We start from the raw sequence: 21,924 nt of genomic DNA, 5'->3' as shown, positions 1-21,924 counted from the left end.
GACTCTGGTCTTCCTTGGTTTCACTGGTTGTAACCGACTGGTTCAGTGTGTAACAACGTCCAGTTAGAAAGCTAGAAAATAATGCTGGTGGAAAGCTGTTGAAGCCCTTCTGTGCTTGTTTTCCTCTTTTTTTTCTACTGTGTAACCTAAATAACATTGCTAAAGTGTGAAAGTTATAGAAAACCTTAACTGGTTTTATTACATACGCGTAATAACAGAACAAAGAAAAAATTAGCCAATTTCAGAGTAATTTATGAAAAAGTAGATAGGTTTGTTTCACCTTGCATTTCATTTTTCTTCCAGATGTACTTGCAGAATTGCATGCTGATCTGAAGCAAATGTATTCCTCAGTAGCTGTATAAAATTGAGAGCTGCATGAACTTCAGTCTATTTGTACTTTCCCGAGGTGAGCACGTGAAAAGCAATGATTTTTTTTAGTGCAAGGAACATTTACAAAATTTACTTTCTGAAAACACATTCACTTCTTATAGAATTCATGATGCTAAAGTACAATTTTGTGCTAAAAAAGCACAAGGTTTTACGCCCCATACTTCTAGTAATTATTTAATGTTATTAGCTCCCTTTTCTTTTCCCAGTGGTTTTTTAATGGGTATAATGTCATTATCTTTGGAAGAGTTCCTTTAGTTTTACATTAGCATGGAAAATTGTGGCAGAAGCAGATCCTTTTGGCTTCTTGTTAGAATATTAAATTCCTGCAAGCTTTGGGGTATGGTTACACAGCTGGATCCTGCTACCTGGCCTGTCTTTTTCCCCATGTCCCTGGCATAATTTTCTTTCTTCCCTCTTGTGTCGGCTCTAGCAGCCATATGTCTGTAGGGTGAGTTGCGGATCTAATTAGAAACTAATCTTTTCTCTTGCCTTGGTTTTGGTCAGATCAATTAGCTGGACAGACATAGAGCTGCATGATCGTTAGAGTTGACAAAAATGAAGCAGCAGCAGTGTGTGCTGGTGTCAGGAGCGTGCAGAACCACCCCTTTCTGGGAATGCGTAACTTTTTGTCACCTTAAGCTGACTGTTTTTTGGGTGTAGGTGGAAGCTGCTTCCATCTCATAGATTCATAGATTGGTCCAGGCCGGAAGGGACCTCCAAAGGTCATCTAGTCCGACCTTCCCGCAGTCAGCAGGGACACCCCCAACTAGACGAGGTTGCCCAGGGCCTCGTCGAGCTTCACCTTGAATATCTCAAGGGAAGGGGCCTCAACCACCTCCCTGGGCAACCCGTTCCAGTGTTCCACCACCCTCAGAGTAAAGAACTTTTTCCTGATATCCAATCTAAATCTCCCCTTCTCCAACTTAAAACCATTGCCCCTCGTCCTGTCACTGCAGGCCTTTGTAAACAGACTCTCCCCAGCCTTCCTGTAGGCCCCCCTCAGGTACTGGAAGGCAGCTATTAGATCTCCCCGGAGCCTCCTCTTCTCCAGGCTGAACAACCCCAGCTCCCTCAGCCTGTCCTCATAGCAGAGGTGCTCCAACCCCCTGATCATTTTAGTGGCCCTCCTCTGGACCCGCTCCATCAGGTCCACGTCCTTTCTATATTGAGGGCTCCAGACATGCACGCAGTACTCCAGGTGAGGTCTCACCAGAGCAAAGTGGCAGAATCACCTCTCTGGATCTGATGGCAACACTTCTTTTGATGCAGCCCAGGATGTGATTGGCCTTCTGGGCTGCAAGTGCACATTGCCTGCTCATGTCCAGCTTCTCGTCCATCAGCACCCCCGAGTCCCTTTCCTCAGGGCTGCTTTCTAATACCTCATCCCCCGGTCTGTATTTATACCGAGGATATATCCCTGCCTTGCCCTTTAAATAGCCGCCTTGCAAGTGTTTCCATGTAAAATTGTGATCATACATATAGCACTAGATCCAAAACATACCCATGACTTTGTTTTTAATTAGGCCTTCCATAAAGCACGTTTGTATTATTTAGGAAAGTTCTTGTTTATAGTACATTTAAGAATCAGATAAACTGTAACTGTCAACTACAATTCTTTAACTTTTGTTAGGTTATAAGAACTACCATTTTTACTGCTTAATAATACAGTTAGAGTAATTACAGTAAGTACTATTGATTTTTATGATGAGTTACAATGATCGCAATTCCCATTTACGCACTATTCGCTCAATTTTTTGTCATGTATAATTAATAATTGGAAGCCTGCTCACAATATCTTAAATACTTTAAAATATTAATCTTTAATACTTCATACGTTACATTTGATTATAAATAAGCACTAGCATTGCTAACCAATTTTAATAATAACAGGTCACGTAACAAGTAAATAATATTAATTAAAATGCCAAACCCTTATCCTAATTTCAAGACTAACATCTGTGTTTAACTTCATTATAAATATAATATAGAACTTGGCCAGTATAAAATTGTTTGGGTTTGCATGTTGAGCAAGCTGTTTGCTGGTTATGCTGATGTGGTCAGGGGTCATAGATTCTGCTGTGTGCTGTGCATTACAGATTAATTGCAGTTTGAGATCTAAATATTGGAAATTTTAACTTTTGTTACTCTGAAAAGTCTTTTAAAAATGAAAACTTAGCATTTTTCCAGTTAGTATATTAAATTAACAGCTCTATCTTACACTTGATAACATGTCTACATGCCTGTTATACTAGGATAACTTTAAATTTGGTGGCTGTTCTGCTGTTAGTAAGACCCAAACCAAGGAGCTTAAACTGTCATGCACTGTCTTAGGTATCTTCGTGTACATGGCTAGGAGATGGATGTCAGATACATACTTGCTGTCTTACAAGAGTATATTATCCAATTTTAGAAGATGCAGACCACTCTACACTGAAGGGCCTCATCGAGACCCTCATCAATCAGCTCAATCAAATAGATGGACAGGAATTATCACTTTGGTAACAGAAACCTCATTCAGTTTTGTAGCGTATGTTTTTTAGCAATCGCTGAGAAGTCAGTGTATTTGAATTTATCAAAATTACTCATTGGCTTTGCCCTCCTTCCATTAAAATGCTGTTATTTGAGTGTTTATTAAAGATGCATATTTATTGCTTTGTTCCTGTTTTCATAATGGTAATATTTTTCCAGTTTTAGTAAGTTAATGATTTGTTCTGGCTGCCTTGTCAATAATAGGACTTAAGAATACCTTTGTTTGTGATAATTGCTTAAATAATACTGTTGACTTTATTCTTGTGCTGTTTCCATTTGTGTCATAAGTTCTAAGCAACAGATTTCTTTTGTTAAAATGCATTTTAGAGGTTGTATAAATTACTTGATTAATTTGCTGAATATATATTGTTCCATTTGAATTGTGGTTAATAACAAAGCTGACTCATTTTGTGCTGACATCTGAAAAGCAGACTACGTAAAGTGGAATGTGAATGCAATAATAAAAAATCTCGGTATCTCTGAACTTGAGAAATGATTACTTGAGTAGTTAGAAATTAGAAATGTGTCCTTTTGAAAATCAAGAAAGAATGCTTTGACCTCTTCAGGAGCCATTCCTAGTGGTCTCGTGCTTTTTAACCACAAACGGTGATTGTTCTTTGTGATTAAGGATTTCCATCACTGTGGCTCTCGGGTGTTTATTTTATGAAGATAATTTAATTTAACGGTATTATTCATATATTTTAGACAGGTGCATGTGTATTAATATCGTTTGAAAGAGTACATATTCTGAACAGATGTCAATTTAAAAACATTTTAATGTACTAATTATGGAGGAGTTGTTAAATATACAAGAATGATTCATGTCATGAAACAGATAATACTGAAGTATTCTACAGTATTCTCTAACAGTGTTCTCAGATAATTCAGTTATTTGGGAAAGAAGATTTCTACGTAAGAGGAAGAATGCATTCTGAGTTTCCTCTGCAAGCAGAAATTGTCTGTGCTTTAAATAGTTAATGCGTGAGGAAAAGTACAGTTTCTGCACAGGCAGATGTAACACATCAGACCTAGTAGATAAAAGCAGAGAAAGAGTGAAAACATTACCTTGGATACACTTTTACTAATTTGGCTCCATAATATAAGGAAGACCTTGAAGCACAGTAACATTTTGATGTATCGATTAGAGTGAATTGCACTTTGAAGAATTTTCCCCCCGAAAATCCTAGCATCTTCCAAGGAAATGTAGAAAAGTAGCTAGTGCCAGTAAGAGCAGGGCTGTAAGTTGGAACGTGTGCTTGCATGATAGCGTTTAATTAAGCATTGTGCTGCGAGTTGATGACTGATGGGGTAATTAAAGCAGCTTCCTGTAGATGGCAGTAAACGTTCACATGTATTTAAGCAAGCAGAACAAATGATGCATGTCAAAAGTGCTGTGACTTGTCTTAGTTTTTACTTAGTAAGGCACCTTGCTGATGATCTTACGCACATCTAGGCTATGTAAGAAGAGTTCTCTACAGTGTTTCTCCTTAGGAGGCTAGTAAGTCCCAGTGTCACTACAAAGTGTAGTCACCTCTGCCGGGAAAGAGGACTGGGTGTGCTGACCTGGCTGTCTTCTGCTGTCGGCCAGGTGCTGGGATGGGGCTCCCTTCTTGCTGTTGACATGGGCTCCGAGCAGCCGGTCCCTCTGTGCTCGTTAATTGCAGTGCCTTGTCAGCCCTGCCCTGCCTGTGCCCAGTTCATCCTCTGCTCTAGTGCAGTGGGCTCAGCAAAGGGCCAGGTGAGTGCCACCAGCGCAAGGGAGTGTAGGGAGTCTGCACTGGGAGCACGTTAATATACTTTCCGTTGCTGATAAATAATTTTAACATATCATGTAAAATTATTATTTAATGATAATTAGTCTGTTTAGCTAAGAAATCTTTATTTAAATAGGTTTTGAGGCTTTTAGCAAGTAACAGATTTGTTAGACAAATTTAAAAAGTCCTTTAAGGTGAGGGGAAGTGTGCGTGCAGACCATGAGAGGTGATAAGACTCTTCATAACAAGGTGAGCTTCTCAACTCCTATAGATTTCATTTTTCTCCAAGTTAAGCTTTGACGTAGCAGTGTGGAAATGGTGCACAGTTGGTGTCACCACAATAGGTCTTTTCTCTGCATGCTGCAATGCAAGAATTCACCATGAGATGATCTTTACTCATAGTCTAAGCGTTGTTCTGTTACAGTAGATGAGGAAAATAGTGGATTTAAAGCTGATTTCCATTTTTGTGAGCGTTCCAAGAAATTTTCCTGAACTGTCAACTCTTTAAGTTCCTGCCATCCTCTCTCCTTCATAACCAAAATATTTTTTTTCCTGTCTTTCAAGTCTTTTTGCTGATTACTGAGTCTGCATTAGGGAAACGTGTCTGCTGTCTGTTGGTACATCGACTGGAGATCTTTGTCATGATTACTTTTTTGTTAGTTAAAATGAATTTGTTTATTTAACAATCTTGCAACTATACTGCAAATATAACTGACAAAAATGTAAGAGATGGGAATTTAATTTTTGTTGTTTTGAGAAAGCCTAAGCTGCCTCTCAACCATAGCCATGTTGTCTCCACTGTACAGATGAGGACGATGATACAGAAAACAAAATTAATCTCTGAATTAATCCTTTTGCCTTCAGGAGCAACAAAGCCCACTGATGATACGATATACTGCTGCTTATTACTAGTTCAATCTCAGTGAACTAGAAATAGAAACCCAGCGTGTTGCAGCGTGTACTGATTAAGTTACACTAGCAAAAGCTGGTAAGCAAACAGGCAGGGACCTAATGACATTATGACAGTGCTGTTAATCACTTCCAGAGACATAAAACTTAGAATGTTAAAACTGAAATAACATTTAGATCTTCTAAAAGGTCAGCACTTAAGATGACATAAAGGCACTATGGCAGCATGGACCCACGCCCATGGGGGTGAGTAGTGGTATAGCATCTCCTGGGGAGGAAACACAAGAGTTAAATCAGGTGGTAATTGGGAAGGCTCATAAAGGAGATGCAGACTCTAAATAGCCTCCAGACCTTTCTCAAGTAGGAAGAGTAAAACGTGTAACATTTTCCCTCTACACAAGTAGAGGCCCCTTTTGCTGTCTTCCCCACTGAATGTAAGCTCGCTCCATGCAGTCACTAATGCATGACTGAATTATGGCCGCTGAATGTTATATGGCTCTAAGGGTAACATCCACTCGCACGCTTTAATTTCTATTTTTTGTTTTGCTTAAGAAACTGAATGTGCATTTAAAAGCAATTTACATTAATACAGTATTGCCTTCAGGCAAACATCATTCCTTGTTGTGCTTTTGAACAGCCCAGCTATTGTTTGAAGTGAGTTACTGAAACAGCTGGACTCTGGTGTTGCAGGTGTATGATTGTTACAAAATGGTATAGAATTTTCTGACAGTTTTAGTTCAATCTGTTTTCACTTTAAATTGGCACTTGACAATGAAGAACTGTGTTCTGGTATTTAGACAGAGCACTCTGAAGTGCTTCATTTCTATCTGGCTTTGAGTGATGCATTTTCCCGACAGTCCAGTAGCATCTGACCCAGGCAGTGCTGCCAGCCAGATGTCCCTCCTCACTGTGTAGCACACAGGAAAACCCTAGTCAAATTATAACTGTGTATTTTGGAGATGAATAGTGTAAAGGTATCAATGCACAGCTGTGAAAGTTAAATGAGTGCCAAAGGAAAGCCAAATACTTCTATAGTGTAAGTATTTTTATTGGATGCATATAAACATACACACACCTTTTCAGTATGAAATGAATATCTGAGCTTTGTTCTTTATTGTTCCTTATGCTCTTCAAGGTTTTTCCCTTCACTCTCAGCTGCACTGACCAAGGAGTGAGGTGAGCAGCAAGCAGCAACGTGAGGGCTGTAGCAGCGGCGGTGGGTCCATCAGCATCGATTCTGGTCACGGCACAGCCTGGTCCTGCCCCTCGCAGGGTGATCTCCCTGCAGTACACTGGGAGGAAGGGGCCAGGTGTTTCCCTGCACCAGCCAGGGGGTTCACTGTTATGCTAATAACATGTTCAAAATGGCATCAATTAGTCTTAATACAGACTTTTAAGTGTCGGGATGGCTCCAGCTTTGGCAGGCTGTGCCGTCTTTGGAGCAGAGCTGTTTCCCCAGAATCCTCCTGTAGCTCAACTCCTGTCCTGTCCCTCAGTCTGAGGGAATTCCTCTACTCTCTTCAGTGCTGTTTTGTTTGATGATGCTGAACTACAGTTGGGGATAGCTGTTTTGCAGGTGCCTCGTTGTCCACGTCTCATGCTGCTCGATAGATGCCCCAGCCCAGGTTTGCAGCCGGTGGTGGAGCCACCTGAGGGGAAGGGGCCAGCCCTGGGTCTGGTCGTTTGGTGCATTTTTTGGGATGAATTAAAAAAATGGGGTGTGTGGTTGTGATGATGTCATTTGGGGCAGCCCGATGTCACCGGGGGAGGAGCAGGTGAGTGGGGGTTATGTGGGGTTCCCCCCAGAAGAGGCAGGTCACAGCCCCCAATGTCCAAAAATTGAGGGGGGGGCGGTTGTTATGGGTTCTGGGCATTGGTGATTAAAAAATGTTAAAAGCTGTAAATGCAGGGGTGAGGCATTGGAATCGAGAACAATCTCTTATTTCTCTATATATTGAAAAATAATATTCATTTACGTGTATAAAAGGAGTTCAAAATACCAACCTGTATCTCTAAGGATTCTGTATTATATAAAGGAGTTTAGATGATGAAAAGATTTTTAAAAGATTTATTTATAAAGAGAGATTGAAGTGTCAAAATGGATGTCTAATTAGATGTTCTATATCATACGTGTTAATATATGTCTAAATAGAGTATCTGTTAAAAGTCAGATCTATTTAAGTGTAACGAGAGAATATATTTTCCCTAAGTCTATATATGTGTAAATAAATGCAGAGGTGTAAATGCCTGTGCTATAGATGGTTCTAAACTGCAAAGAAAGCCTATTGCTAGAAGGGATTTAAAAACTGGCCCTGCCCTCTAATCTCTCTTGAAGGTGTAAAAGTGCTTTCAAAAGCTGCCCCTTCCCCCGTTTCCCCTCCCGCTCTGGGGAGCTGGATCGGTGCAGCGGGACAGGAGGAAAAAAACCCAGCCCTGTTTTCCTGCAGGGACGCAAAGCTCCCCGATGTCTCTGTGGTGGATAAGGCGGCACCCCCGCCTGCCTTCCTGGACCCCGGCGGACTGGCTGCTGTCGCCCCCACGGCCCCGGGGCCACACGCAGAGCGCCACGGTGTCCCTGGGGCTGGTTGCGGGGCGAAGACTGCAGGTTTTTGGCGCTGAGGCAACGGCTGTGGCTGCCGGGGCTGTGAGCGGGGACAGGGCAGAGAGCGGGAAGCCCTGCCCGCGGGTAAGTGGTTACGCTCCCTGGGTGGAGGGAACCGGGCTGAGAGTGGTCACCGCTCGTCACCCCGATGAGGTCTCAGAGGGGGACAAGGAAGGGAGCGCAGGTGCTCGGCAGCCAAAGGCTGGAGCTGCGAGTGCAGAGCCGCGCATGGGCAGTGGCCCCACCACAGGGCGCCCCCCCTCGGCCACGCCTCCTGCCTGCTTGGCCCTGCCCCCTACCCATCTCGGCCCCGCCTCTGCCCCTATTGCCATGCCTCCTGGCAATTTAGTCACGCCTCCTGCCTGTCTCAGCCACGCCTTCTGGCCATCCCTGGCCAAGCCTCCCGACAGCTTGTTCCCACCCCCTGCTCGCCTAGGCCATGCCCCTTGCCCGCTCTGGCCACACCTTCCGGGAGCGCATGCGCGGTTCTGCAGAGCCCGGGGCTGAGCCAGGCCCGAAGGAGAAGCGGCCACCACCACCACCCCACCACCACCCCACCTCCCTCGGGGCTCCAGTGGGCTCCCCGCTATCCGGTACAGGTTCTGTGCTGCCCAGGCCTGGGAGCGGCCTTTAGCGCTGCGATACCATCTCATGCCACGCTCCGGGGCACCTGGAAGTACCGGTCAGTCCTCCGGAGGGCAATCTCTATGGCCTTTCAGTCCTCCAGGACACCGGAAGTTCTCCCTCAGTCCTCCGGCGTAGGTCTCTATGGTGCCTCCGTCCTCCAGGACACCAGAAGTTCCCCCTCAGTCCTCTGGAAATCCATGTCTATGGCATGGAGGCCACCAGGACAACAGAAGTGCCTTTCAGTCCTCCTCATGGCCCTACGTTGGGCGGGGCCCGGGGTATATGACCACGGCCCCTGCTCAGGGAGGTCATTGTGCTCTGGGGCTTTTCTGGCATCTGAGTTCTGCTGAGCCCTCAGTGAACTGCAGCTTTAGGCCTGGCTCATCTGTGGGGGCAGGTGTGTTTGAGCATTTAGAGGAGCAGAGGTGAGAAGTGTGAGGTAAGACCTTCAGGACTGGTTAAGGTTCAGCAGTAAATATAAAAGAAAGTAGACTTTTATGCAGCTTTTTTTTTTTCCCCTTTTTTTTTTTTTTTGTCCAGGTCAAGAATTTTCTAATGAATGTTCAGGTGTGGTAAGAGAGGTAGTTAGTATGCTTTTACTTAGTCCAGGTGTACTGTATCTTCTTGGAATTCCTGAGTGTATTGAGGATGGAAATTTGGGTTTTTTTCTCCAGGTTTGCTGTATTCTGTGGAAGTTGCTGATACCGTTTTTTTTTTTAAAAAGGCTGATGGTGAGATTATCTAGCAGGAATTAGGGTGAGCATCTTGCATGCATCTGTATATGGAGTTTTAGCATTTCTCAATAAAACAGCAGGGATGTAAGGCATAGTGTCTTCCAGGGTATGGGATGGCTCACCTTTCCCCATTGCCCACAGAGAACCACGGTGTCCCTCGAGCTTTTGCAGCTTGCGGCAGCCCCTCACAGATTGTGTCAGGGCACCACTTATTTTGCAGGTGTGTAGCAGAGCCCAGAGTCTGTGAGAAGGCAGAAGATAGGAGTGCAGGACACGGCTCAGAAGAGAAGCTCCCAAGGAGCAACTGATGCAGGAGCTTCAGGGTTCAAACACAGGATTGGAAGTGTCAGGAAGAAGTTGGGTTCCTTCCTTGACAATTCAGGAGACGAGAAGGGTTTTCTAAAACTATGAGACTGGGGGATGGCTAGGAAAGGGTGGCAGGTTCATCAGTCTTTCTCATGTCGGTTTTGCATTTCAGTTTGGGTGTCAATGAGGTCTGGTGTGTTCTATCCTCTTGCATTTGAGGTGAGCCAGGTAGTATCGAGGACAAGCACGGGACTGGTGATTATTCCCAAGTGCAGTGGTAATTTTGTTCTTCTTGGTCTCTTAGATACCCTAAATAATTGTTGCTGCAGCCTCTGATTCTGGGATCGGCGTGGAGCAGGTGAGCGGAATGCCCCGGAGCTTCTGCAGATGAGGGTGTTATGGAAGAGATTGGCATTTACAGTCATGATGCTCACTGCTGGGGCTGTGGTTTCTTTTTTTTGCAGATGAAGAGGAAACCGGTGATTGCAGGAATTATGAGTTAGTTGTTTGTTGTGGGGGTTTTGTCAAGGATGAATTTAGACCCCCGGCTCCTTGAAAGCTAAGTTGAGGGGCCAACGTAGACAGTTGCAGAAAAAGGTATTAAAGTTAGGGAAGGGCAGAGGGCTGTCCTGGAGCAGTCCCCATGGGCAGGTAAAGGAAGCAGGTTTATTCTTAAGCACAATACCAGTGTGTCACAGGCAGGGCAGTTCCAGCCCGTGTCTGTTGTTGTGTTGTGTGGTCCGTCTTCTGTGTCTTAGACCTTTTTTGGGTCTTGCTGTCCTCTTTATGCTTAAGGAGCATGGCATTAACCTTGGCATGCTCGGGTGCTGTTTTTATTGCATTACAAGCCTAAAGCGTGGATCGGTCTTGAGTCACAGAAGCTTCTGGATGGTCCTCATTTGCAGCATTGTTCCCGATCGCCTGAGCAGCTCTGCTTTGTAGCCATCTGTTTCTAGAGAGCGGAACTTCTTCCCCGCATCCTTACATTCTTAGGTTTTGAAGCCCAGCTTCCTGTACATACATCATCTCAGTTCTTAGAATCACTTCTTTTCCTGGGCCATGATGTTCTACAGTTAGTTTCTGGGATTTCCCTAGAACATCCTCGTGTCATCATCATGGTCCTGTGGGTTTTCTTGCACGATGGCGTCTTGCAAGCAGGTGTCATTCTTCTTGCTGACAGTTTTCTCTCACCTTTGAGGCGTGTTGTGTGTAGTGTTGGTCTGTGCTTGTGTGTGTTTGGCTTGGAGCTGCCCTGCCCGGGGTGTAGAGTCAGGGGTCGGTGGAAGAGCAGTAAGAGTCTGTGGTTAATATGTGGATCTGCTCAGACTGTGGAGGCAAATGTGGTACTGTCATCTCGGATCGAGCAGACATTAATGGGTTCTGTGGACAGTTTTTTTAATTATTGTTTTATGTGGAACAGCAGAGCTCTGTGGGAGGGGCTGTTCAGTGGTAGTGAAGCAGATTGCATCTCAAAGTTAAGGTTGCTTTGTCTGGAGCTCGGATTTTTGGGGTTTTTTGTTTTGATTTTTTTTTTCCCTTTTTTTTTTTAATGGCAGGCTGTAGTTGGACTCTATGCGATACTTGTAAATGGGAACAAGACCTTTGGAATGATGAAGCTATTGCTCTGAGTCCAGGTGACTTGTTCAATATTGTTGCTTCAGATGCAGAGGGATGCAGTTGCCTGAAGCTGGCAACCTAAACTCACATAGGATGGGCCCTTAAGCTGTCAAGGTAAAGGGGCAGGAGATGGGAATGGGTGTGCACAGGCTGCGGTTTTGGTCAGTATCTCAGCACGTGTCGTTTTGCCTGGGTTTTTGCAGGTGCCGCAGACGGGCTTGGAGGGGTGACGCTGCACACTGACGAGCGGTTCGAGCTGGTGAGGCTGTTGTGGGCGGGGTTGGTGTCTAATAGCAAAGTATTAGGTGGCAGCTCAGTGAAGTGTTTCTCTCTGGTTTTGCAGGCGCTGTGCGGGCTGCCTTTGGAAGTGGATGAGCATCTGAGGTGAGCCGGGTAGTAGAGAGGAGGCGCCTGGGGCTGGTGATTTCTTGCACGTTCAGTGGTGGTTTTGTGTCCCTTGGTCTCTTAGGCACCACAAGCAGTGACTACTGATGAGCCCAGCTCTGGAATCCGTGCAGAGCAGGTGAGCAGAATGTCACGGCGCATCTGAGGAGGGGGTTGTTGCTGGAAAGGTCTGTGTTGACCCTTGTGATGCTCACTGTTTTGTGTGGAATGGGTTGTACCTTCTTTCCCTTTTTTTTTTTTTTTCCAGATGATGTGTAGGAGCCTAGTGACTGCAGGATTGATCCTGTTGCCTGGCTGTGGTTTTTCTTGTGGAGGATTGCTTCAGACCCCTGGCCCTCTGAAAGCTAAGTTGAGGGTCTGGCGCTGGTGCTTGGGGGAGGAAAGAGATAAGGTTGGGAGTTGCATGGAGGGGTTTTAAAGTCAGAGTGGGGCAGGGGGCGGTCCCGGAGCAGTCCCCTTTGGCTAGGTGAAGGGAATGGTTTACTCTTCAGCACGAAGCCAGCGTGTGCCGGGCAGGGCAGCTCTGGCTGGTGTCTGTTGTGTGTTTTGTGTGGTCTGTCTCCTGTATCTTAGACTTTCCTCAGGTCTTGATGTCCTCGTTGCTCTTTGCGCTCAAGGGGCACGGCGCGCATTGCTGGTAGAGTCTTGAACATGTGTATTCATCAGCATCATGCCCAATGGCGCTTCTTTTCTTGCATAACAATCTTAAAGCGCGGATCGGACTTGCATCTCGAAAGTTTATGGACAGTCCTCTTCTTGCAGCGTTGTTCCCGGCTGCGTGAGCAGCTCTCTTCTCTAGGCATCTGTTTTCAGGGACTGGGATTTCTTCCCTGCATCCGTACATTCCCAGGTCTTGAAGCCAGGCTTCTTGCGCGTGCATCCTCTGCTTTGACAGGAACTTCTCGTAGTGGGCCATTACATTTGATTCTCTTATGGCATGGCCGTAGAGCCTCCTGAAATCACGGCTGCAGCCCTGCAGGTCTTCTTGCCTGAGGGCTCCTCTGGTCTGGAAGTCATTCTTCTTGTGCAGAATGTTGTCTGATCTTGGAGTCGCATTGTCTACCGTGTTGTGTGGTGTTGGGCTGCACAGGGGTGTGTTTGGCATGGAGCTGCCCTGCCTAGGGGTGCAGAGTCAGCGGTAGGTGGAACAACTATAAGAGCCTACATTGTATTGCAGGTGAAGTTCTAAGTGTCCTTTGGTCTCTTGTACAGTTGGTGCGCAATCCTTAAATTTGTAGCTCAAAATTACAGAGGGCAGGTGGGCGAGTGACCAAGGTAAGGGAGTGGGAGACAGGAATAGCTGGGGGCTGGCTGAGATTTCAGGCAGTATCTCAGCACGTGCCTTTTGCTTTGTATTTTTCAGATGCCAAAAGCAGGCTCAGAGAAGCGAAGCCTCATGATGATGAGCGGGCCGAGAAGGTGAGGCGGTTGTGGGCCATGTTGGTGTCTAATGGTCTAAAAGTCTAATGGTGAAACACCTGGACTTTGGGGGATGGCTGGCAACATAGCCAAAACACTGTCTGAAGTGGGACCTCGATATTTTGTTCCCACGAGAATATGACCACAGGTCAATTATCTTACTCTGTAAATAGTGGACAGCCCAGGAGCCCTTTGAGCTCTCCTGCATGGCAGCGGGCTGCACGCCAGGATCTCCTCTTTTGTGAGGACGCTCACTTAAGCATCTACTCCTCGAGGTTGAGAGACTCCTTGCCGCAACAGATTCTCGTTAAGTGACTAATAGCATGCTAAACTTTGAAATCTTAGCTAAGTAATATAAAGGGTTGATTGCACGTACATAATCCTGTAGACATAAACCGTTGACCAAGTCTGGGACTAGGATTGGATCCAGCCGCACCTAGACTCCTCTCTGAGAAGGAGTTTAGAAAGCAAGGGGGTCCTTTCTGAACTTCGTGACTCAACGGGAGGGTCTCCCTGACAGCTTGTCTGACCCTGTCCTCTATGCAGTAAATAATAGAGTGTACCTTGACATCGAATCTCGTAAAACACTATCGCATTTACTACTGATTTTGTTAAATCACTGTTTCACCTTATTAAATATTTCACTACTTTACTCTTACGAGTGAAGTTAATCACTCCGCCTGATACACTCGGTGTATTCCGCAGGATGGGAAGCGTTATCACTGATTATTTACGAAGGCATGGAGTGAACTCGAGCCCTAAATTCTGAACGTAATGGGCTCATGATAATTGGTACAATTGGAAAGCTGTTGAAGAACACTTAAAAGAAATTAGGGGCCGCACAAAGGATGGAAAAGATAAAGGAGTTATCTGCAAGATATGAGGCAGTTGTTTAGAAGCCACATATCAAGACAGGGAGGATATGAAAAGAAGAGAGCAGGACCTAAAGAAAGAAATAGAGAGCAGGAGGGCAACTGAGTTACTGCTGTCTTTTGAAAAGAAACAGCTGTGAGAACAACTGCAGGAAGAAAAGGAGAAAATGCAAAAATTGGGAGAAAAGGTCAAAACGATGTTTATACAGGCTCCCCACCCCCCTGACATTGTACAGAGTAGGAAACTGATAGTATCCCCTGAAGATTGGGATGGAGACATTTGGGGTGGTCCCGATGATAGCGAGCCAGAAGAGGATGTTCCTTCGTTTCCCCACAGATCCTCCTGAATATGAAGCCAGACCCGTTATCAAAACAGAAATAACTACGTGACCTCGGTATGGTAATTCACGGAATACTACACAAACCAGCCCCTGGGATCCATTGCAATTGACAAATTTGCAAGAGAAATATAATAGAAATGCTGGTGAAACTGAATACTTGTGCTGAGTATGCTTAACTGGCAGCGACCGAATGATGTTAAACCAGAATGAAGCCAGCGATTACTGGGGTCCGGGAGTTATCTAAAATCTAGGACCTGACCCGGAAGATAAACCCCATTCTATCACCAGCCAAGTAGCTTATTGGGCGGGAGGAGTTGACATCCTGGAGCAGGGTGAGCCCTCCCTAATCCCCATTGAATCTCCAAGTTATCCACAGCCATCACAAAAGCCGCTTGCATACAAGCCATGCATGAATGAGGACAACAGGATATCCCACTCTCTGCTACAGTAGCTTTTACAATGTTAAAACCACTGATTAGAGGAGCCCCAGCAGTTCTTAAATCCCAACTAGTCAAAAAACAGGATGAGATTAGAAGAGATACTGAATTCAAGGCACAGGGCAATCACCCTCCCAGATGACTTCCCACTTGGGCGGAAGTAATGCACAATATCATTAACTACTGCTGTGAATCAGGCTGGGATGGTGCAGCACTTGAAAAACAAAGACAGCAATCCCATCCCGTGAAACAGGGAACAGAAATTAAATCAAAGGGAAATAAAAACTTGCAAACACAGACAAGGAACGAAGCGTGGAGGAAAGCACTAGCACTAGGCATTCCCAGAGCCGTGATTCAAGGTCAGCCTCCTGGCAATATCTTGCCGCTCATTGAAGCATTCCAGAAATGAGAAAATGGTGAAAAGAGAGACCGTATTTCAACTTTGTTGAAGGGGAATAATCCCTTTCTTCCGCTTAAGGAGGAATTACAGGACAGAGAGTCAAAAAATGAGTGATGTCCGGAAGGCGATTGGGCCTGCCTGTCCAGAAAGTAGAGGCTTATCAGTAGACAAATGATGATGGCCCATACATATTAATTCCAGTTGGTCATCAAAGACAATTAGTGAAGTTTTTAACAGATACAGGAGCACAAATTTCTATATTAATACAACAAGATGCTGAGAACCTGGGCTTGCGATCTGGACGGCAAAGAGTTAGAATCACAGGTATGAATGGGGGAACTGATCTATGTCAAACAGCTAAGGTTAGTTTATGGCTCCCGAGCGAGAAACGCATGTTGTCTGCTCGCTTTGCAATTCAAGTTCATCATGAAAATATTTTAGGTTTTGATATTTTAAACAGCCGAACCTGGTGCCTGCCGGATGGCAGCGTGTGGTCCTTTGGCTCAAACACAGACCTTACCCCATGCAGAAACCACGAAGCAGCAGTGCAGGTGCTCCATGCAGCCCCTGCACTCCCCGAGTCAAAGATCACTAACGTACCACAGTATCTGATCTCTGCTGCGGAACGAGAGGGTGTTTCTGAAGTCATAGCTGATTTAGACAAAAGACAAATTATCTCCAGAACCCACTCCCCATATAACTCACCTGTCTGGCCTGTTCGGAAACCAGATGGGAGGTGGCATTTAACAGTTGATTACCGCCATCTAAATGCTAATAGAGCTTCTCTTAACGGCCACTGTAGCAAACATTGCAACCTTAACAGCTACTCTGCAAGCAGCTGCACATCCATGGATGGCAGCACTAGATGTAAAAGATATGTGCTTTATGGTTCCCTTGAAGGAGGAGAATAAAGAGAAGTTTGCTTTCATTTGGGAGGGAATACAATATACCTTTAACAGACTCCCACAGGGGTATAAACATTCACCCACAATTGCTCATGCTGCACTTGCTGAACTTTTACAGTCGGTCTCACTCCCCCAAGATGTGAAACTGTACCAATATATAGACGATATTCTGATTGGAGGAACTTCTCCTGAGACAGTGGGGGAAGCAGCAGTGGCAGTGTGGCAAGCACTAATAAAGCAGAAATTGAGGTTCCACCTGGAAAAATAAAGAAGGGACCAAGTAAAGAAATGAAATTTTTAGGTACCTGCTGGATATCAGGCAGTGCCATGATTCCTCCAGATACTTTAAGGAAAACCAAAGAACTGCAAATGCCCCAATCAAAGAGAATTACAACAATTAATGGGAACTTTAGGATATTGGAGGAAGCGTGTGCCTGGATTTTCTACAATTTCTCATCCATTATATTCCCTTTTACAGAAAGGTAAATCTTGGGAGTGGAGATCAGAACATAACGAGGCAGTAAAAACTCTGAAGAATTAAAAACATACCAGTCACTGGGACCAGTACACCCCCGTGACCCTATCATAGCCGAATGATATGCCCAACACGTACTTAATGTAATCCGTTCCGAGCTGGCCCCAAGGGGCCGAAAAGACCTCTATTGTTTAGCTCAACTGCACTTAAAGACAGAACAATGGTACTCTGAATGGGAAAAAGGACTTTTGTTTTTAGTCCGAGCAGTTAAACAAGTTGAGAAAATACATCGGGGACAACCTCTGCAAACTAGAGGACCCTTTAATTTACTAGAAGGAATCCTAAAGGGAACTGTTCCCTCAGAAGGAGTCGCAGAGAAACCTACTATCAGAAAATGGTATGCTTATCTAACAGGAGTTGCAGAAAATATAGAGTTAACTGAAGGGGACACTAAGGTTTTCAAATTGCAGATGCCCGCAAACACAGACCCTTTAGCATTACAGGGACTTTTTAAACCTTCACCCATTCTGTATGTACCGCCTATCACTGAGAATACCCCAACAGAAAATATTTGTTTTACAGATGCTTCTGCAAAAAGAGTAAGTGGTAAATGGCAATATAACGCTGTTGCTTTAGATATTACCTCTCGCAAACAAGTAATAGAGGAAGGTGAAGGCAGTGCACAAGTAGGAAAAATAAGAACAGTCATTTTGGCAGCACAGAAAGGAGCAAAATTTATATATGTAGACTCTTAAACTGTATGGACCGGTGCCACACAGTGGCTCTGTCAGTGGGAAACCTTAAGCTGGGAAGTAAATGGATCCCCAATTTGGAGAAACAAAGACTGGCAATTATTACTGGATATAGCCAGGAAAACACCTTCTAAAATTGGATGGGTTAAAGCTCATGCTAAGGATAATCAACCAGCCACAAAGTGGAATTGGAAGGTAGATGAGCTAACTAGAATTAGGAAAGTCACCTTAGATTAGGAATGGTATCGATTGGGAGAATGGCTACATCAAAATTTAGGCCACACAGGTAAGGAAGCACTTTGCTGCACAGAGTAAAGGCTGGCCTTTAAACAGGAAAACTTGTGAAACTATTCTTACAGCATGTCCCCAGCGTAGACTGAGATTGCAGACAGATCATCCTGCTAAAGCACCACCTCTGTATATCAACAAAGGGAAAACTTTATGGTCTACATGGCAAATTGATTATATTGGACGATTCAAATCCTCTGCAAGATACCGATATATCCTCATGGGAGTGGAGGTAATTTCTGGCTTGCTTGTGGTTAATAAATGTCGGAGAGCCAATGGAAAAAATACAGTGCAAGGACTATGATCGTGGTTCTCAAATCTACCTACTCCTGATGTTATCCAAAGTGATAATGTTTCACATTTTTCACGTAAGGAAGTACAAAATTGGGCAAAACAACAGGGAATTAAAGGGGTATTCCACACCCGATACTAACCACAATCAAATGGGATGGTAGAAAGAGCTAATGGCTTATTGAAAAAGAATCTCAAACCATATAAGGCTCAATGGGATAGAAGACTTTCTAAAGTAGTCCATCAACTAAATAATCGATACGAGCCCACTGGAATCTCTATAAGCCAAGCATTCTTTGTAAAAACTGAGCTCAGCGCCCCATCCACTGCCAAAAGAGAATATCTGACAACATTACAGCCAGGACAGTCTGTGATGGCCAATTTACCAGCCATAGGTATTGTGCCCATGACTTTAATTAAACCTCGTGGCCCACGTGCGTGGGAAGCTACCGATAGCAGTGGTACAAAACACAGAATGAGTGTGTGATGGATTTTTCCTTCTTTTTAACGGGGTAACCTGTTCGGACTCTCCCCACCGAAACAAGCCTTTGTCTTTTTCCTTACAGCACTACAGGATGCCAAATGGAAATGCTGTGTTCATGTTAATACTCCAAACCTCAACAATGCTGCTCCTAACCTGTAGTCGGCGAACTCCAGAATGGCCACGGTCTCAAGCTCGTGTTAAGTACACCGGGAGTATGGGAATACACTTTAGTAAGGGAGATGTCAATCTTTCCACTGTAGTCATGCATGGAGGCAAAGTATAGTCAGAAAATGAATGGAGCTGGTATACGGACGGAGCTGATAGAGTTCTCCAACTTCAGGGAACGACCAGGAAAAGAAATCAAATAGGGTGCCGGATGATCAATGGGTCTACTCATGAGAAAGCATCTCAGATTTCAGTGTACAACACAATATCAAACACAACAATCAAAGGTAAGAAACATTGCACCTCTGGAAAATTGGACCGTTGATACAATTTTACCTTAGTACAACCTGTTTTTGTAGTCTGTCTCTGGGCTAACCATAGTGTGGGACTATCATTTAAATTCAAAATTGACATTACCAAGCCTCATACGACAACACCCACACCAATTGTAAAGAATGAGGAAACTCTACCCCCACAAATTTCCAAAATTGGACCATATGTGGTCAAAAATACAGGGCAACAACGAGTGTTATTCAATCCATCATGGTCTCTTAAACGAGTAGAATTACTGATGCAAATTAACATCTCTACCATCAAACCAGCCTGTTCGTCATTCTTGAGTACGTCCTATGCAGGATGGTTAGCGTGGTTACATGGGCGAACACTCATGTCTCAAAGACAAAGAGAGATGCGACCGGTGTCATAGGGACAGGACTAGGAGTCTTAAATAGTATAGAGGCTCAAGTACTTGCAAATAAACTGAGCACAGTAACAAATGATTTAAACAGATTGGAATACCCATTGCGATCTTCTCTATTAGCACTGGGAACTAAACAATGGCTCTTATCTGATGTATTGCCTCAGTGGGAAAGAATTAATAAGAGGGATCATGAATTGATTGTGGATGCACTTGACACAGCCCAAACCAATGTTTCTCTAGCTCTTAGTTGTATCCAAGCTCAGCTGTGGATGCAATCTACGGTAGCAGCAATTATATGAGAGGGTGCAGAAGGTACCTTACCCACTGAAATTCAAAAGGTAATCTGGGATAATGCAACTGAATTTGAAAGGAAATACCAATCCTGGTGGCATTTAGTCAATTTTACTTATGAATCCATCAACCGTAAAGCTACAGCTTTTGTCCTAACAATATGCGATGCTTCGGTACACACCATATACCCAATCATTGCAGTAGGATTAAATCACAATGGAACTATATCCATTAGAACATAGAGTGTGGGCCCAATGGAATGGGAACAAATGGCAGACCGTTGATGTTAATGCACGTGTTGTACGGGAACAACAAGGATTTATTTGTGAGAGTAACACCATCAAAGCCCAAGACATTTGTCTTGATGCTGAACAGAATGTTTGTCATTTTGAAATACGTCTCGATGAAAACCCTGAAACTGTACTTGGAAAAGGATGCATTTCTATGAGAACCCTTTGTAGTATTATATTCGTAGATAACGTTACTATAGATACAAGTAATCATTCAAATGTTTGTAACTTTACTAAAATTATAGGATATGACTTTAATTACTCAGCTCCTGCTATGTCTTATCAGTGGCTACAATCTAATTATACATTGATCCGAGATTTGTTGCCTACCCCCATTGGAATGAATCTTACATTGGTGAAGAAATTTCTACAACACGATGACCTGTGTCAGCTGCTAGAACGAATCCGAAACAATGGACACAAAACTCTAATCACTGTTCAGCATGATACAGAAGAGATACACTGTGTCTTTGAAAGAATGAGGAAGGATGGAGAACACCATTGGTGGGAAATTTTTCTTGGATGGTCACCAACAGCAACGGGACCGTTTAATCGTATGCTTCACCCAGTTGTAATTTTGTTGATTCTAATTTTAATGTTTGTTGCTTATAGTTATGCTGTATATAAAGACCCAGCACTTGCCCAAACAAATAACCCAACTTCAACCACCCAAAACATACAAATTAGCAAATAACAAATAGCAGTGCATTACTGTCTACTTACCGTGAGTCTCTGAGCGCAACCAACCATCAATATACTATTTATGGCACAGAGGCAAGAGGTGACCGCACCACCACTCTGTGAAGGTAAGATGAATTGACTATAGTCACGGGGTGGAGCGTGGCGGTGTACTCTCCCTGTTTTTCCTCCTTCCCCCCCTCCCTGGCTCCTGCTCAGGCCATGGCCACCATGGCCATCACAACATCAGTTGCGATAACTTGCACCTGGACTTTGGGGGATGGCTGGCAACATAGCCAAAACACTGTCTGAAGTGGGGACCTAGATATTTTGTTCCCACGAGAATATGACCACAGGTCAATTATCTTACTCTGTAAATAGTGGGACAGCCCAGGAGCCCTTTGAGCTCTCCTGCATGGCAGCGGGCTGCACGCCAGGATCTCCTCTTTTGTGAGGACGCTCACTTAAGCATCTACTCCTCGAGGTTGAGAGACTCCTTGCCGCAACAGATTCTCGTTAAGTGACTAATAGCATGCTAAACTTTGAAATCTTAGCTAAGTAATATAAAGGGTTGATTGCACGTACATAATCCTGTAGACATAAACCGTTGACCAAGTCTGGGACTAGGATTGGATCCAGCCGCACCTAGACTCCTCTCTGAGAAGGAGTTTAGAAAGCAAGGGGGTCCTTTCTGAACTTCGTGACTCAACGGGAGGGTCTCCCTGACAGCTTGTCTGACCCTGTCCTCTATGCAGTAAATAATAGAGTGTACCTTGACATCGAATCTCGTAAAACACTATCGCATTTACTACTGATTTTGTTAAATCACTGTTTCACCTTATTAAATATTTCGCTACTCTCTTACGAGTGAAGTTAATCACTCCAACCGCGACAACTTGTCTGCTGGTTCTTGCAGGTGTTGTTTGGGGTTTTTTTTTAGTCGCAATGTAAGACAAACCTGGAAATTGCAGAAATGTCCCAGATAGCTGATATTTATTTATATTTTTTTTTTTCAATGGGGAATTTAAGACCTCCAGTCCTCTTAAATCTAAGTTTAGAGACCAGGGCTGGGGAGGGGCTGGGAGGAGGAGAAACGGTTGGGAGTTGCAGGGAGGGATTTTGAAGTTAGTGTATGGGAGAGCGCTTTACAGCTGTGGTCCCCTTTGGGCAAGTGAAGGGAGCAGGTTACTTTTCAGCAAGAAGCTAGGTTGTGCCTGGCAGGGCGGTTCCAGCCTGCGTCTGTTATTGTACAGTTTGTACGGT

General features: G+C 44.3%; 1 protein-coding gene across 1 annotated transcript; it reads left to right on the top strand.

Moving 5' to 3' along the window:
- The first annotated feature begins 8,623 nt into the window (after positions 1–8,623).
- On the top strand, positions 8,624–20,677 carry LOC141471134 (uncharacterized). Its single transcript, XM_074157547.1, is given in 7 exon segments — positions 8,624–8,777; positions 11,672–11,727; positions 11,938–11,991; positions 13,237–13,292; positions 19,084–19,370; positions 19,373–19,913; positions 19,915–20,677. Coding segments are annotated over 7 exon segments (1,911 nt in total).
- The last annotated feature ends 1,247 nt before the right edge of the window (positions 20,678–21,924 follow it).

The sequence above is a fragment of the Numenius arquata genome, chromosome 12 (genome assembly GCF_964106895.1).
Source record: "Numenius arquata chromosome 12, bNumArq3.hap1.1, whole genome shotgun sequence".
Lineage (NCBI taxonomy): Eukaryota > Metazoa > Chordata > Aves > Charadriiformes > Scolopacidae > Numenius > Numenius arquata.
Note: the sequence above shows the minus strand (reverse complement) of the source record. Positions and strands in the feature narration are given on the sequence as shown.